At 37.1% G+C, this 17,901-nt stretch overlaps 3 protein-coding genes across 3 annotated transcripts; all 3 read left to right on the forward strand.

Moving 5' to 3' along the window:
* Positions 1–7,312: 7,312 nt before the first annotated feature.
* On the forward strand, positions 7,313–10,060 carry LOC114880874 (chymotrypsin-like elastase family member 2A). The gene is made up of 5 exons (XM_029197342.2): positions 7,313–7,530; positions 7,736–8,000; positions 8,573–8,718; positions 8,808–9,079; positions 9,257–10,060. The coding sequence occupies exons 1-5, from the start codon at positions 7,440–7,442 to the stop codon at positions 9,449–9,451; spliced, it is 969 nt and encodes a 322-aa protein (XP_029053175.1). The 5' UTR covers positions 7,313–7,439; the 3' UTR covers positions 9,452–10,060.
* Positions 10,061–11,673: 1,613 nt separating this feature from the next.
* LOC114880870 (zinc finger protein 180-like) lies at positions 11,674–15,558 on the forward strand. The gene is made up of 3 exons (XM_029197338.2): positions 11,674–12,170; positions 13,111–13,674; positions 13,827–15,558. Exons 2-3 carry the CDS (start codon positions 13,138–13,140, stop codon positions 14,433–14,435), a joined length of 1,146 nt encoding a protein of 381 aa, XP_029053171.1. The 5' UTR covers positions 11,674–12,170; positions 13,111–13,137; the 3' UTR covers positions 14,436–15,558.
* Positions 15,559–15,638: 80 nt separating this feature from the next.
* Positions 15,639–17,849, forward strand: LOC114880869. The gene is made up of 4 exons (XM_029197337.2): positions 15,639–16,052; positions 16,180–16,599; positions 16,996–17,296; positions 17,376–17,849. Exons 1-4 carry the CDS (start codon positions 15,853–15,855, stop codon positions 17,790–17,792), a joined length of 1,338 nt encoding a protein of 445 aa, XP_029053170.1. The 5' UTR covers positions 15,639–15,852; the 3' UTR covers positions 17,793–17,849.
* Positions 17,850–17,901: the final 52 nt, after the last annotated feature.

Consider the following 17,901-nt stretch of genomic DNA (forward strand, 5'->3'; position numbering starts at 1 on the left):
TCTCACCGACGCAGCGTGAATATGTTAGTGAATTTGTAGCCAACTTCACTGCGACAAGTTCAATGCAACTTAATAATACATTGTATAATATCTCACATATATACGTGCTCAACCCTGGCCGGAACTACTCAGCGCAGAGTGCGGAACGTAAGTACTTTGCCGCGGATTCTGAGTTCCGGGCAAAGACGAGTTATGTTAGGTGAAAATTAATTATCTTTTTCACAAAACTTTGTTAATGTAAATTACACTTTATTTCACGGAACAAATAATGCTGACGAAACAATACAGCGTACGAACAGGGGCGCGAACGCGGTTAAATTTGCCACACGCGGCTAGAACTAGTAGCAGCGATACTACTACTACTACTAATAACATATTAAATAAAATTCCTTTCTTTTCTAAGGATAAATGTTACGTTACGTCATCGTATTGATGTGTAACAACGACGACGACGATGTAACGTAACAAAAGAATGCAAAACTGAACGCGTCGAAAAATGTAAAATAAAAAAATCAAAAATAATGAAAACATCTGCATATCTACAATATTATTATATGTACATATGTACACTGAGTTGCATTGAACTTGTCGCAGTGAAGTTGGCTACAAATTCACTAACGCATTCACGCAGCGTCGGTGAGCCAATGGCGAGATCGGTTCATCGACGCTGCGGCGTGAATGTGTTAGTGAATTTGTAGCCAACTTCACTGCGACAAGTTCAATGCAACTCAGTGTACACTGAGTTGCAATGAACTTGTCGCAGTGAAGTTGGCTCCAGATTTACTGACACATTCACGCCGCGTCGGTGAGACGATGGGCGAGATCGACTCACCGACGCGGCGTGAATGTGTCAGTAAATCTGGAGCCAACTTCACTGCGACAAGTTCATTGCAACTCAGTGTACAAGCGACAGATGTCGCTGACATTTACTTTTACTCGGTGGATATATTCAACGGTCGTTTATGACATGATAATTTACCGGCAGATACACAACAACATTTGTTTTCGATGATATATCTGACCACTGAATCTTATAAAACAAATCTGGAGCAATTTTTTGGTGCCATAATATCTTTGTAAAAAGATCATTTACTATCTATTTGGAAGATAACAAATTTCTGCTTCTTTTGCGACTGGAGCAATTTTAAATTCCGAGGGAGCAAATGGGGAGCAATTTTTTAACATATGAATTATTAAGAAATATTAATATTCCGCGCCAACTTTACTTCGATAGACACAACTCTCATAAGGATAGCAGTCTTTAGTAGTCTGTCGTCGCGTTGGTATTGTAAGCGGGATCCGGAAAATTCATCGCCAACAATTCACCACCAGCAATTCAATTCACCGCCGCGTCAATTCATCGCATCCGCAGTTCACTGCCGAGATATGTTTGGTCAAATCATAAAAAGTTATTTTTTATTTAAGCATATTTTTGGAGTTCTATGAATGGCTATAGTTCCGAATGTCCCTGGTCATTGATCTACATGAAATTTAGAAATCGGGTTTTCGTATGTATAGGGTGTCCCTTATAAAATTCATTTTCAAGAAATTTTGTTTAACTTCTTTAATTAAACAAATTTGATTTATATTTAAGTTTTCTAGTTAGGTTAGGTTAGGGTTAGGTTAGGGTTAGGTTTAGGTTAGGATTAGGTTAGGGTTAGGTTTAGGTTAGGGTTAGGTTAGGTAATCTACCTATTAAATTACATATTTCTATACATGTATTTTTTCATTTCCAAACTATGTATTTCTTCATAGTTCATAGAATTCCAAAAATATGGTAATCATAATTTAAGGCAAAAACTGAAATAAAAAATGACTTTTTATGATTTGACCAAACACATCTCATTGCTTATAGACGGTAAGATATGCTAGCAATCATTTTTAGGCTATAAATTGCTTATACAATAAAATAACGCGGCGGTAAACTGTCAGCGATTAATTGCTGGCGGTGAATTGCGGACGCGATGAATTGAGGCACCGACGAGATACTGTTAAAGACTGCCAGCCTTATGGGAGTTCGCGGCGGCGAAAAAAGTCGACGTTTTCCTACGCCCTCTAGAATATATTGCGGCCGCAGTAAGAAACAGAACCAGAATCAGTGAGTTTACCAACGACGAGGTTCGGTGCTGAACTGTATCATGAGACATGAGATGATATTTTATCTGGTCGATGCTATTATTATTTCTTCGGTGATTCGAGTTAAGTTCGTTTTACAAACCTTTCGGAGATACTTTTTAAGACGTAAAATATTTTAAAGGAGGTAAATTAATAACCCTCTTTAGTTCATTGGAAATTATTTTTTTAATAAATGACGAACTCTAGTTCTAAGTTTAGGGTATGTGGTTTTAAGGTAAATAAATATTCATTTAGTATTATTCATGATGAATAGAAAAAAAATTAGGAACAAATTATTTTCTTCTAATTTCATTTAGAAATCATTTAGAAATAAAAATGAATAAAAAATATTACATAAGTTCTGTAGGATATAATCAATAATAATAATAATGTAATAATCATAATAATCATAATAATATAATAAGTAACAGGTGTCGAAAAGAAGAGAAATGTATTTCAATAAAATCTTTTATTTAATAGTAAGTACATAAAAGCTGGATAAGTGCAACATCGCTATCCTCACCACTTGGGGGGATCCCCCTAGGCGAACCGAGACGCTCGACCAGGAAGCCGTGTAATATGATCCGAACCGTAATATCGGTGTGACTAAACTAATTCAACGATAAAACTTTTTTATTTTTAACTTTTTCTTAATGAAATTTTTACTAACGCATTGGTGAGATTTTTCTGATTAAAATGATACCAAACACGATATAGTTTGAATTATATTTATTTATTTATTCAGAATATGCTGCGGTAATGCCACGAATGATCGGTAATGAGCAAGAGCCGTTATTCCATGTTTGATTGTGAGTCGAGCAACACACGGTGCGATTGATAGCAAAAATTGAAAAAGTAACTAAGTCGTGGTATTTTCAGTGTTAGATTTGTATTCCACGAAAAAATAAATATCTAAAATTACCACAATAGTACATATATACAAATTTGTCCACTGCTTGACACAGTCTACGACCTTTCAAAATATTTGGGGTCTGTTTTCTGTTATAAAGTCTTGCCATAAAACCTTGAAAAAGAAAGTACAGTCAATGATGGGCCATGATGGGGTATGTGCGGGCAATGACGCACTCAGAATTTGTTCTTGGAGGGAGCTAAGTTGAACGAATAAAAATATTTTTAATACAAAAAACAGTGTTATTAATATGTGACATAAACAGTAACACTAATTTAATTAGGAACAGATTTTGGAAAATTTTCTGTTGTTCTCCTTTTTTTTTCTTTGGGGGATGCTAGAGCCCCTTAGCCCCCCTTGAGTGCACCAGTGTCAGCGCGGGGTATGCAAGGATGCGAACTTTCAAACGTTTGGGGCGTTCGACTGTATTCACCACATGGCAGAATAAGGGAATACACTAAGCGCTTAGTATGTCATTCTCTGTTAAAAATGCCTACTTCCGCTACCTGTGAAAAAGGTAAAAATGCCCACCTGTTAACAGTCTGCTAAGAGACGAGTCTCTGTTAACAGTTAAATGATATTTTTGGTTTAAGAATCATTATTTTATAAATATAACAGTAATTTTCGAATTATTTTTTATTCAGTTCTTGTATTTCTTCAAAATGTTATATATCAAATATTCTTATTTTTCATATATTTTTTTAGTATCGATTATTACAATAAGAATGTAATACAATTATAAGGTAAAATATAATTGTTTTCCAAGCAGCACCGACGAGATAATTATTGTACTGTGGCAAAGCAAAATCATCTCGTTGGTGGTATAACAGTTTTTTTCGGTGGTAGAATGGGTAATATCACTATTCTACATTATCCATCATTCCTATTTACCGATCGTACCCCAGGCCCACTGGGCCCACTTGGCGTGCCGAACTTTAACACAGAGGCTGGCAGTCTTTAACAGTATCTCGTCGGTGATTGAGGTGGCGGTGAATTTTCCTAGAGTCGTTGTAAGTATCGACGAGATTGCACTCAATCCCTGCTATATCAACTGAAACTGATGCAGACTAGTTCACAAACTATCTATCACGTTTCAGTAGCGCTGTTCTCCCATTTTCATTCTGACAAGGAAGGATAGGGAACCCGGAAATTCCAAAAATTATGAAACTTCGCATACAAGTACAGTAAGTCATCCGTAATACGACCCTGTTTTCCGTTGGTGCCATAATTCGGTTTTAAAGGGTGAAATTACCCCTTGAAAAAAATTCGAAACTTTCTTTTTTGTGGAATATCTTAAAAACGGTGAGAGATATGAAAAAAAAGTTTAAACAAAAGTTGCACAGTTCTGTTGTGTTTACAAAATGGCGTCAAGAAAATGTTGGGGGGGAGGGATAACTAAAAAATTATGCACTTTTCAAAATTTTCTTGACGCCATTTTGTAAACACAACAGAACTGTGCAACTTTTGTTTAAACTTTTTTTTCATATCTCTCACCGTTTTTAAGATATTCCACAAAAAAGAAAGTTTCGAACTTTTTTCAAGGGGTAATTTCACCCTTTAAAACCGAATTATGGCACCAACGGAAAACAGGGTCGTATTACGGATGACTTACTGTACTTGTATGCGAAGTTTCATAATTTTTGGAATTTCCGGGTTCCCTAACCTTCCTTGTGAGCCGATAATGTATTTAATACTAGCGATTACCCGTGACTTCGTTCGCATTGCATGCGTATAAATAAACATAAGTTTGTTTAATTTTGTGATTGATCGCCTCTCTCTTTGATTTTCACAATTAAAATCAGTATAATATATATGTGTAAGTGCGTGAACTGCATAAACGGACTATAAAAAGTTGCCTCATTAGCGCCTGATTTTTACAGTTTTTCTAAATTTACACGAGAACTCTGAATATTTCGAGAATAAAAAGAAGTCTAAATTATTACTCTATATATTCTGAATCTGCCAATGAAAGTCTCGTTAAAATCGGTTTAGTCGTTTCGGAGTCGTTTAAGGGGGTAGACGGATAATGCAGCGAGGTGACATTACCGGCAAAAATGGGCCTAAAAAGGGGTCCGCGATTTTTCATTTTTCGTCTTGATATGAGAATATTTGAGGCTGGGTGAGGGCTCATTCGAAAGGGAAAGGTTCAATGCAGCGCGCTCTAGTCATCGTTTGAGACACAAAACTCTTTTAGTGATCTAAAAATACTTGAATTCTGCAGGTGTATTTTATCGTATTTTTGCTAGTACTTTGGACACTCATATTATTAGATATTAACAAAATCTCGTTGAATCATGACTAGAGCGCGCTGCATTGAACCTTTCTCTTTCGAATGAGCTCTCACCCAGCCTCAAATATTCTCATATAAGGACGAAAAATGAAAAATCCCGGACCCCTTTTTAGGCCCATTTTTGCCGGTAATGTCACCTCGCTGCATTACCCGTCTCTATCCCCTTAAACAGACAGATAGACAGACAGACAAAAATTTTGCAAAAGCGTGTTTGGGTTTTAGCAAGGTGCGAAAAACCATATATGAGCTTAAAAAACTCATTATATCGAAATCACAGACAGACACTTCAATTTTATTTATAATATATATATATATATGTATAGATGAAAATAAGAAGGGAGCTATGTATGTATGTATGTAGCCCTTGGACCATGAGACAAGAATTTACACTGCTTGTCTATCTTATACTTCAACTTATAATAATATAATAAATATATAATATACTTATAATAATATAATAAAAAGTATTGATGTTAAGAATGATAACAGTAACAATGGAGTAACATTTAAACCCAAAAAAAAAGAGACTTTGTTTTAATCACAACTCAGCTTTCAACGTTTTTGATCAATAATTTTGTTCATTTATATTAAAAATAAACATTTATGTTTAGAAAAGGTTTACTCTCTTTCCTCCTGGCAATTAAAAAATTTATTTCAATGCCATGATGAATAAAAAGAAGTGTATTGAACATATTAAACTTGACTATAATTATATCGACGATACCTTGCATTCCTCCTCACTTTCTTTGCGATGGAATGGCCTGGATAAGAGCAGTTGTACAAGACCTTTCAAAACACCAGTCCATAATTTCTTAAATTGCAATCCTTTAAATTCATATCTGTGAAAATATTTAAAAGAATTGATTATCCATGAAATAGTTTTTGAAACAGACTAATCGTCAGAAATGCAAGACTGTTTGCCGTTATTCTAAAGCTTTCTTATTTGAAAACCATTTACAACACTTTTCCTGAAGTATCCTATACACGTATATCGTTCAGCATCACTGACATCCTAACGTAGCAGTGAAATTGACGACTTGTACGTACGTTTACATTTCTCAAAGAGGATCCGTCTGTTCAGGGGACGATTAACGTTCCATGGTAATCAAACAGGTGTATCAAGTGATTCATGATCGAAAAAAAAGTTCCATGTGTTCCTCTACTGCCCCAGTAATGCTTAATTACGAGAAACTACAGCTAAATGATTCATAACGGATTATACATTTTTTTTATGCTTGTTTTTATTATGAATGCAATAAAACCATCATTTGTGAATATGTTTAATATGCAAACCGAATTTCTAAATCTTATGAATATTCTTTTATACAGTTTATGAAATATTTTAGTTAAAATTTGTAAAATTTACATTCCTTTACATACTTTTGTACAATTTACTTTTCCCACTTTTTAGCCATTATAAAATTACAAAACAACTTAACAAAGGTAATTTGTAAAGAAATCCAAAACTTTCTTCTTTAACTTTCATCCACAGTGAGAGCCGTCCAAATTTCCGTCTCGATTTCAACAATAAAAAAATTTCTCTCGTTCACGAAATTAGTTCAACGTCGAGAGGCAAAAAAGAATCTGAAGAACATACGAGTTAGTAATTGTCGGGACAATAAAAAGACGAGCGTTTCTAATTGGCACGAAAGACGATCGAGTAAGGAAGAAACATACCCGATCGCCGAGAGTAACTTTCGTTAGTGAGAGCGATATTCATCTGTTTAAGAGCTGCCAGTTTCCATTCGTTCATTTGCGATCGTAACGATAAGTGTATTCCCCTTCTTCGATGGCAATCGTCAACGATCACTTTCTTCTGGGTTCCTTCGAAGGATTTACTCGGCTGATGCAGTGCGAGGATTACTCGTCAGCCTCCTCTTCGTCTTTTCTTCCATCGCACGAGATATTTTCTTGAAGAAGAAGAACGACGCATCCTTTCCTACGAAAAATTGTTCACTTTCTTTACAACAGTATGTGTATAGTTATTCAGTAATGAAGAATAGAAAAATCATTGGATTGATAGACGCTGAGAAGTGTTTAATTTTGTTGAACATGAAGAGTGAGATATGGTGAAGTAAATGAAGTGCTGAGGGTTGTATACATGGTGTGTTTCGTTCAGTGGAAATGAATCTTCGTGCTGGACTGGCGATCGTTCTTTTCCTTCTTGCGGAGGTCGACTGTGCGATGCTGATGATCCCGAGGGAGAACCATTCTGGTAAGTTACCATTGTTCAAGGGTTAATCATTGCATGATGTTGTCTCAAGCTTTTCCCGCCTAAATAGTGACTTACTATCAAACGAATAAATTGACAGACTATTTATAAAATCGGTAGAATATTAGTTAATTTATAAAATCAACAGGTTATTCGATTATCCGTGAAAAAAACAAGTAGGTGGGAAACTTGAGTTTTTCAATAACAGCCTGCGGATGTCCAGCAGCATCGCACAGGCAACCACGGGCGGCCCTCTTGGAAAGTAGCAGGGTCAATTCTACCCTCGATGGAAGAAAAATTGTCGCGACCACGACTGGTCGAATATTCAATGGTAAACCAAGTAAGAGAGGATCCTGGCCATGGCAGGTTTCTCTTCAGCTGCTGCATCCGAAGCTAGGATTTATCGGTCACTGGTGCGGTGGTGTTCTCATTGAACCTAGCTGGGTCGTCACGGCCGCTCATTGCATTCATAAGTGAGTTTCACTTTTCATTCAACATGTGTACGCTTCGTAATGAGATGAAGAGAAGCATTTATCTTTTCCAATTGTTAGAAGTTTAACAGTTAACCATGGAGGTTACCTGAAATGTAGTGCAATTAACTAATTAATAAAAATAAAGAGAAGATGATAACTTGAAAACTTATACACAATTGCAATGAGTATTTGTTTCAACATACAGATAAACATATTTAATATTGATGTCTTATGGACAGCAGCTGTAGTAGGTCACCTGAAATGTAGTGCAGTTGACTAATTAATAAAAATAAAGAGAAGAGAATAACTTGAAAGCTTATATACAATTATAATTAGTATTTGTTTCAACTTATTAATAAACATATTTAATATTGATGTGACAGTGAACCTTTCAACTTATCAACTGGTGCCTTATGAATAGCAGTTGTAGGACAATGGAGGTCATCTGAAATATAGTGCAATTGATTAATTAATAAAAATAAAGAGAAGATGATAATTTGAAAGCTAATATACAATTATAATGAGCATTTGTCTCAACCTATTGATAAACATATTTAATATTGATGTCACAGTGAACTTTTCAACTTGCCAATTGGTGCTTTATGGACAGCAGTTGTAGGAGAATGGGAGTTGGATGCCGGTGGAAGAGGTTCGGCTAGATTACCTGTTGAACGAGTGATCCTCCACGAAAGATTTAATAATTATATGCACGACATTGGTACATAAATCTTCTTTTACCTTGCATCCATATTGACATTCCACTTATTGCTTTATATAATAAAGATATTAAAGAAATATAATTTACAGCTTTGATGAAACTCGCTAGGCCAGCTCCTTTATCCAAGGTGGTGCGAACGATTTGCTTACCAGATCCAGAAGAAGAGCTTGCGAAAGGCCAGTGTATCGCTTCTGGTTGGGGTCGCTATGGACCCTCCCAATCACTTTCAACATCGCTTTTAGAAGCCTCGGTACCATTGCTCGATCTTGAGAAATGTACGCAAGCTTATGGGAAATCGGTACCACTTCGAAGCGGCCATCTTTGTGCTGGTCACACCGATGGCTCTTCCGGAAGTTGTGTAGTAAGTACCGAAAAAGACATCTATACATTTGGTGGTCATCAGAATCCACTCAACTAGATTAGAACTTATACATTTCTAGGTAATGGATTCTGGGTACTATTGATGGGATTAGTTGAAGTGATCGATCCTTGTGCTAGAAAATCAACATGAAAATCATTTATTTCCTTGTTTTGTTAGGGTGATTCAGGAGGACCATTGCAGTGTCGTCGTGCAGACGGTGTCTGGCAATTGGCAGGCGTCACCTCCTTCGGATCGGGATGTGCCAGACCAGGCTTTCCTGACGTATACACTAGGATACAGTACTACGTGAAGTGGATAAGGAAGATCATGAAGAGTCATAGCAACGATGATGACGACGCGCAATTTTTATAATTCAAAATATATAACTCCTGTCACCTAGAAGATTTCCAACAAATTATTTATTATCACTTCTAGATCAATACTGAAGAAGTGATCTTTAGTAAAGATATTTGAAAAAAGACATTAGAAACGTGATACAAAACTTGTTGCATATCTCGACTAGGAAATAAAGAAAGTCAGGATATTGTAGTGTACAGAAGAATATCCATCCGTTGTAATAGAAATGGAGAATACAGAAGAAGTAACTTTGATGAAAAATATTATTTGCCAGAGGCTAAGGTATATCTGGCTGGATATCTTCTTCCTGTTCTCGATACACGTGGAAATATCTGCATTTAAATGAGTCTCATGGTTGCAATCGTCGAAACTGCGTTTCGCGTCCTCTTTTTCATCCACGTTACGCAACCCTCTTGCGATTGTGCGTAGCGATTGCATCTTCTCTAGAGGATGAAATTAGAAATATCGATTTACCAGGACACACATAGAACGTATTGTGGCAAGTAGTAGAGGCAGAGTACACAATTGATGCCTAGTAGCATCCATTAATTAGCTTAATACGAACCACTCAGCATACCGAAAGCATACTCTGATCGAGTTTCGTTTGCAGACATGTTTGCTAGCTCAACCGAATCTTTGTTACCTTGATCATGTTGTTTTCAGACAATTGGTGAATCTTTAGTGCTGTTATTTAGCTAGTCAAGTTTTTGTACCTACAAAATGAAATTCAGTATCAATAAAGAAAATTTAATAGAAAAAATGGATTATTTTATTATGTTGAATAATATTACCTTGAATTTATAGACAGAAGAAGAAGAAGAAGAAGAAGAAGAAGAAGAAGGTACGTATGAAAAGGTGGTGAGTGACCACTGGACTCCAATATGTTAGGCAAATTGGTGTATACTTTGGCGAGATGTTCCAGATGGACCAGGAAGAAACTTGTCCATCAGCGACAGCACATTGGTAAACTTCGACAAGCAAACTTCAGCCTTTCATAGACCAATTAAATTCGGTTACTGAATTTTCTGAAAGTCAATATACAATTGAAGTAGCGACACATTCCATATTTATGTTTATAAACATTCTTTGTCCCTCAACTCTTCTATTCAATTATTTTCCTCAAAATGAGTTAACTCTCACAATTATCCTACTCCACTTGATTAGCAGTTAACTAATTACATTAGACGCCTAATATAACGTTACCGTGTAACAGGTGTGCTTGTCAGTGCACATGTTCGACCAAATATTCAACCAATGTTTATGCCGTCTGATTAACCCGTAAATTGCATGAAATGAAATTTTCCCCGCGATATTTTGCACATCCTGACATGGGAAAAACAATAAAAAAACCTACAGTGGAAACGTTTTGGAGGCCGCGTGAAAATAAAGTCATATCTTCCAACGTAATTTTACTCTCAACTATGAAATCGCTCTGTTGACGACATTAATTATTTCCATTTGTGCCATTAGTTGATTAAGCATGGTAATCTCATGGGAGAGTATAATAGGTGCGCCCTTTAACGTTAAGGATTACTGAATACTCTACTGGTTTCTGTGAAGCTATATAGCTTCAATGTACAATATATGTAAATTGTATATTGAAATACTGAAGATTTCAGATTTCGTGTTATAACACTAAGAATGCAATTATATTATAGATGCATGAGTGTTATTTGTTGTACCTAACAGAATTCCTTTATGAAAATGGCTAGAGTCTTCAGATCAATTTACTTGGCCCTTCTATCGCTTCCAATACACCCTTACACAGTACGTATACACGTACGTAATACGTGCTCATCATACATGGGTGTATAATAGAGGGTTGTTAAATTAAGAAGGGTTGCTCGCATGCATCACTTTCCATTCTAATCAATCAACAAACTACTTCCATCTAGTTTCCTCAACTTTCTAAATAATCATTTCATTTAATTAGGTACTATACTCTTTAATAACTTCTTAAACCGCTAAATCTAACTTACAATTAGACCTAATTTCTTTTCTATCTAAATTTAAATTATACTATCTATCAATCCTATACTTAAAAATATATACTTAAAAATAAAGTTGAAGAAGGAATGGTATATTAAAAACAGTTAAAATTAACGCAAGAAGAGCCTCGTTAAAACACCCACGCTTCAAGAACCGCCTACAGGGACGTGACATGCGCGAGCCACAAAGAGGCACCGCTTCCATGCGAACAGGGAGAGTGCGCGTTCCTGATCAGTAGCACACTTTCATCGTGACGAGGAAAGTGAGCGAATGTCGGGCCGATCGTTTCCTTCGAGGTTCGTCCACGTTGTTCGAAGGAAAGCCAAAGAACCAGAGAGATCCATCGCGAGGAGACGCCGAGAGAAAGGGAGAAACCTAGCTCGCGAAGAATTGTTTCTTTTTGCATAAAGACGAGCGAGTGGGGTGCTCGTTAAGGATCGAATCGTCCGAGAAAGTGGCAGCGATTCAACCAGAAGGATGAATTACACGGTGCATGACCCTTTGTGACGTTCATCTTGAAACGAATACACGGATGTATTTCTACCTGACGATCTATTGATCTTCTACCTTATAATTGACTTTGAAAGGTAACAATTTTTGGACGAGGTAAACGATCAGCGACGGGGTCGCGTGTTCCTTCACGAGGGGAGGATGAAGGCGGATGAATCACTGAGAGGGCTGCGACGTTTTCAGTGAAAGGGGAGAGACGATCGAAGGGACGAAAGGGAGCAAAGCTTTGTTCGAAGTAAGAACGCAGTATGTTATGGACTCGTAGAAGTGACTCACACGTTTGTTCACAAGGGTATCATCCATATTTTATGGATGTAGAATATTTATACCATTGTTCATTCAATGATATACATCATATAACCATAATAAACTGAATTTTCATTTGGAAACAGTATATAGATTTTACTACGTTTTTTAATATTTATAAGTATATGAACAAATGTGTGAGTTATTACATTTATTACTTTATTTAGGGGTTAAATTGATTCAAGATGGCTTTCAAGGTGCTTTTGTTATGCATGGAGCTGTTGTTAATTTGGATATTATTTGATAGATGATTCAATAAGAAATTAAATTAATCAGTAATCTTTCTCACTAATATTAAAATTATAATCTTAAATCAATTTTTTTATACAATTTATGAATCGCCCTGTACACAAGATTTTACAAATTAATGTGTGAGTTTACCACATGGAAATTAATAAAAACATAACAGCAACGAGTCTTCTCTCTCGCGATCAGTTTCACGCTTTCTTGCGTCGCTATAGAACTATACATATTTTACGATATCGATTCACTCTACGTGCTTAGAACTTGCTATGCATCATGAATTAAGTAAATCGATATCAGTTGCATCGTGAATCAATTCTGAACGACAAATTTTAATATAGATAAAAATTAGTCAGCGATTTCTAATTGTCTGAGATTAACCTTTCTACTTGTTGAGAATTGACTGAAAATCAAATTTCTAAATATATAAACTTGACCTCCAATTCTATGTAGTTATCAAAATGTATAATCTTCTAAATAATCTCGCTGTTTCACGCTCAGTTTCCTGCCTTTCCACTCGAATGCCAAAGAGACTTAAAAAACGCAGCAACGCGGTTAGCAGTAATACACAACAAAATATGTCCAGCATGCGATCGAGTGAAACGTTCATTTCCGTTCTGAAACAGGTTTAACCGATCCTCTAGAAGGCCGTGATGAGTAGAAACAACGAGAACGGTATATCCTTGGCGACACCTCCGGCGATTCACGTTGGTCCCATCGTGAATCCAGGTACCAACGAGACGATATCGATCGTGATACCGTTATCAGCACAATTAGCCACAGTTACCAGTCAAAAGATCGAGAAATCTTGCAAGGACTGCAACAAAGATACGAAACACTCGTCTAATAGCGTTTCATCCCGTCCAAGAAATGACAAGACAAAGGGATGTCCTTATTCTGGTTGCATTAGGTATGGCAGAGCCTTCTCCAGAGCTCACGACCTGAAAAGACACATAGCTCGTCATGAAATGAGAAAGGAGAAGCTGTCTGATTATGAAAACATGGGCAAACAGCAGCACAATAGTAAGGAGAGCGGGGAAAGTATAGCAAACGGATCGACCGATAGGCAACAGGCAAGTTGGGCCGATAATTCGCGTGAAACCAATGCCAAGTCCTACTCTTGCTCGCATTGTAAGAAGAAGTACACCAGCGAGTTGAAGCTGAAGGCTCATATGAGCTCGCATGAGAAGGTATATTGATTTACAAGATTGTATGAGATATTTTAGCTTTGAGACTATTCCACGCTCATCTACATAGTCCACACCTAGAAAATAAACAAACTTAGTATGCACTCTACTACTTCCTATTATTCTAATATAATGTTTGATGATTATACTTTCAGGTGACTGACAAGAACGTGTGCACCCTTTGTGGAATGGGCTCCCGTGACGAAGAGGAATTGCAGGAGCATATGAAGCAACACACGACTACTATGTTGGAGGCTCAGATGGCTCTGGAAAAAAGTGAAGCACCAAGGAAGGATCAAGTGGACAAAGAAGACGACTTCCTGCTAGAGGAGATGCTGCTTCTTAATAAAAATCCCAGGAGGACTGCACAGCCTGATAAGAGTACCTCAAATGGAGGGTCCAAGATCAGATGCGACTATTGTTCAAAGACGTTCAAGACCAAGTGGACGCTCAGCTCGCACGTAGCAGCCCACGAGGGTCGTTTCCAGTTCGACTGTGGCCAATGTGGCAAAAAATTCGTCCGGAAGAGTCATTATGAAGGTCACGTGAGGTCTCATGAAGCTGCTAGACCCTACGTCTGCGAACAATGCGGGAAGACGTTCAAGGAACTGAAGCACAGGAGGGAACATACCAAGAGAAAGCATCCTACGAATCAGAATGCCATACAGACCCTTTTGGACAGCATCAGTCCTTGTGGATCCGAGGAGTTGCCAGTCGACCAGACCAAGTTCACGCTTCTGATGCCAGTCAATTTTTCAGTGTAAAATGAGACGCTTGATGTTTGATGATGATCCTTCAGGAATTTTCTTGTATTCGCAAGGAACTTATTCTTTTTGTTGGGAAGATGAAATTGTATTAGTACAGATACAGCTGAGATAGGCTTTTTTCCTAATATTCAAATAAAAATGATCACCAACACAGATAATTGGAAAATTGTGAGGCTCAGCTTGATTCAAGACTACTGAGACACTAAACATAAGGTATTCCAGGATCTCAAGGTAGCAATTAAGAGTTAACAGGTTGATTGGTTCAATAAAATTGAAAATATCTAAGGTACGTTCTCTTTTTTTTTTTTTTTGTTAATTGTTCAATTATATTGAATCTGTGTTGAGAGTCAACGTGTTAACTAAGCTGTTATTCGTTATAATCATTTATCATTCCTCAAGTTTCTAATTCTCGTTCGTGAAAACAGGGTTTGAAGGATTTCAATGCAAAACTAGGCCATCGATTTACTACATGATGAAGTACAGTGTTGAACCGCGAGTTTAATTGTCGTTTTATAACGGACAGACCAAAGAGATTGTGTGTTATGTGATGATATACACTGTGGGACAAAGTTATGGGACTTAAAGGATAGAATTAATAAGATAGCAGTTATTCTTCACTTTGAACGTTTTGTTTGTAATTATATTAAATGAGTCACTTGTTTATGTTAAGATTAATATTTTCAATTTTTCTACTAAAACACTAGTCCAACATAAGCCCCTCATTATTTTATTCCACAGTGTAGCAGAAATTGATATTGTACAGTTAAAACTGCATTAATTGTAACACTAAATGAATTGTACACTTAAGGAAACTCCAATATATGACATATATATATATATATATATATAATTTTAACAGCAAATGATCATTGTAACTCTATTAGGTTGTTTCGTAAATCTTTGCATTCTTTAAAACAAATCTTTTTATCAAGAACATTGCAAAGATTCACGAAACGAACTAACGCTAATTTTCTTTTCCCAAAGCGAAAACAATCTTAATTACCGAAAAGCAGATACAATTATACAATGTATACATATACACAATGACTATAATAAATCTACCAAGAGATCTTCCTTATTTTCCATAACACAAATTAGATATCAAATATTTGAAACAGTACACGGATCGTTTCGAAATTGAAACACCCTATACAAATATATGAATCGAGAATCGAAGGAGTCAAAGGGACAAAGAGTTTGTTACTTGTTTCGTTTCACCTTGTCTGACATTTTAACTTTTATTAAATTTTTTACTCGAAGGAAATGTTTTTATTTAGCAACAAGTGCGATGCAACGAACAAAGCGTAATTAAATGATCACAACACAGAGTGAAATTGAAATTAGAGGCAAAAAGTTCCGTCGACCGAAAGGAGAATCCTCTTTGTCTCCTGTTCCTTTCCCTAAATGATTTTAAATGAACGTGAACAAGCGACCAAAGTTGCCGGCTACAAGATGCGAACATCAAGAGGAACCACTAAAGGATATCGAAAAGTCATCGTTCATGAAACAGAACCAAGCTCACATGTTGGATACACTTCCACCGGAAGTACTGGAAATGATACTACGGCCGTTACCCCTTCACGATGTGGCCACCTGTGTACGCTTAGTCTCCAGGTGATTTCTACGGTTTAAAATTCTTATATTAGGGTTTCTATTCTTCAGAGATTCCACTTTAACTGTATTTACTATAAAGTGAGGGCTGTAGGAAACGCAGTAAATAAAAATATGATCTATCTTTCAGACACTGCTCGACAGTTGCAGCTACAGTTCTAAATGGCGCCTTTCTCGCAGCTGGTACAAGGCTAGAGACCCTGACAAAACGTATCGAGGGTACCCTGAAAACCGTGAAAACAAATCAGGAACTACTGGCTCGTAGCAAAGCTTTGAACGCTTTAGAACTGATCAGAGCGCAATACAAGATGCTACGTGCTGTCACGTGGAGATATACGCATCCACCGACGAACCAACAGAGGTTTCCAAGGCTGTGCTTTTACGCCGGAAGTCTGCTGGACAATTTGAACGAACTTCTCGGTCGAATTGGCAAACTTCATTCATCCATTGTCAATCCTCGTACACCTGACTCGAGCATGGCCTACTTCACAGCCGCCTGTAAGCGGTTCATGAACTTTTTCGAAAAGGTCTCTGAACGCAGGGTGAACAGGTAAATTATTCTACAAGAAGTGAATCTAGGTTTCTGGAAAGTATGTTAAAAGAATGTGTAGTACCTTGTATGTAACAGGGTAAATTCGGTAACAATAGAATGTATGAGTAGAGGACATCGTGAGGCCATTGACATTGTTGAACTGTGCTTATTCTTACCTGAACGTACACCTGGGTGTAAAGTCGGCTTTTCTTGGTTAAGGGTAAATGTAAAAAGAAGAGTCTTCCATCACTTGCCTCTGGTCTTAGGAGAATCCAGGAAGGTTCTAGGTAGAGCCAAGGATGATAAGACACTTCTTCTTCTCCTACATTTTCTCTTAACTAAAACCCAGACATGCGACTGTACATTTTCAAAGACGCTGTAAATGTATCTGATGTAACAAAATCATATTGGTAGATCGGCTTTAATCTCTGGCTGCAAAGTCGTAGACGTTCTGGACTGCCTGATCGAAGGTCGACAGGTGCTATCTTTCAAAGTGATGCCGCACAAAAGAGGCACGAGACGTACCATCAATATGAAATTAAGATATATGATGAAACGTGCTTGGTTTACATGTTTGGAAGTGACGAAGAACGCGGAGGAGAACTCCTGGAGGGACGAGCAACGTTTTATGTACCTCAGGCTACGACGTTTGGTGGGCAGTGTGAACGAGCATCTCTTCGAGAATTTGCATTACGAACATGAGTTGACGTTACAGGTGATTCAATCATTCTCACATACACATACAGACAAGTCAGTACACACATTTCCATTGATATCCTTTTTTCCTTCTTTAGATACCTCTGATTCTTCCTTTAAGACCACCTCCTGCTTCCACCTATTCAGGATATGGAGAATATGGTGGTCAGTTCTTTTACTATGGGAACATGAATAAATACGCATACGAGAGTAAATTTATGAATGCGGCCAGCTCAGCAAATGTTACCGTTGAAACCGAACAAAGGGCACGGGGACCATCGTCTTTGGACTTGGTGATCGAGATTGAATTAAAATGCACATCGGAATTAGCACCACTCGCAGTTAGAACAGTCTTAAAATCGGACGAGTTTGAAAGTTACGAAGCGAAAACGTACAGAAATCAACAGATGTACTTGAGAATGAGCATCACATGTCCTGCATCGATAGCTAATAGACTACCAGGTATCTTTGTGTGGGAATTACGTACCCCACGACGTGCACGTCAAAATTCGTGAACAATTTCTGTCAAAATGTTATAGTATTAAGTACTGTAAGCTCACACATACTATACACACGCATATACACATGTACATTTAAAATATACATTCTTACACGTCTCGTATT

This window comes from Osmia bicornis, chromosome 8 (assembly GCF_907164935.1).
Source record: "Osmia bicornis bicornis chromosome 8, iOsmBic2.1, whole genome shotgun sequence".
NCBI lineage: Eukaryota > Metazoa > Arthropoda > Insecta > Hymenoptera > Megachilidae > Osmia > Osmia bicornis.

Coding starts and splice junctions, on each gene's coding strand:
- LOC114880874 (XM_029197342.2), top strand. CDS start 7,440: ATGAATCTTCGTGCTGGACTGGCGATCGTTCTTTTCCTTCTTGCGGAG. Junction 8,001..8,572: donor GCCGCTCATTGCATTCATAA/GTGAGTTTCACT, acceptor TTGATGTCACAG/TGAACTTTTCAACTTGCCAA. Junction 9,080..9,256: donor GCTCTTCCGGAAGTTGTGTA/GTAAGTACCGAA, acceptor TTGTTTTGTTAG/GGTGATTCAGGAGGACCATT.
- LOC114880870 (XM_029197338.2), top strand. CDS start 13,138: ATGAGTAGAAACAACGAGAACGGTATATCCTTGGCGACACCTCCGGCG. Junction 13,675..13,826: donor ATATGAGCTCGCATGAGAAG/GTATATTGATTT, acceptor TTATACTTTCAG/GTGACTGACAAGAACGTGTG.
- LOC114880869 (XM_029197337.2), top strand. CDS start 15,853: ATGAACGTGAACAAGCGACCAAAGTTGCCGGCTACAAGATGCGAACAT. Junction 16,053..16,179: donor TGTGTACGCTTAGTCTCCAG/GTGATTTCTACG, acceptor TCTATCTTTCAG/ACACTGCTCGACAGTTGCAG. Junction 17,297..17,375: donor AACATGAGTTGACGTTACAG/GTGATTCAATCA, acceptor TTCCTTCTTTAG/ATACCTCTGATTCTTCCTTT.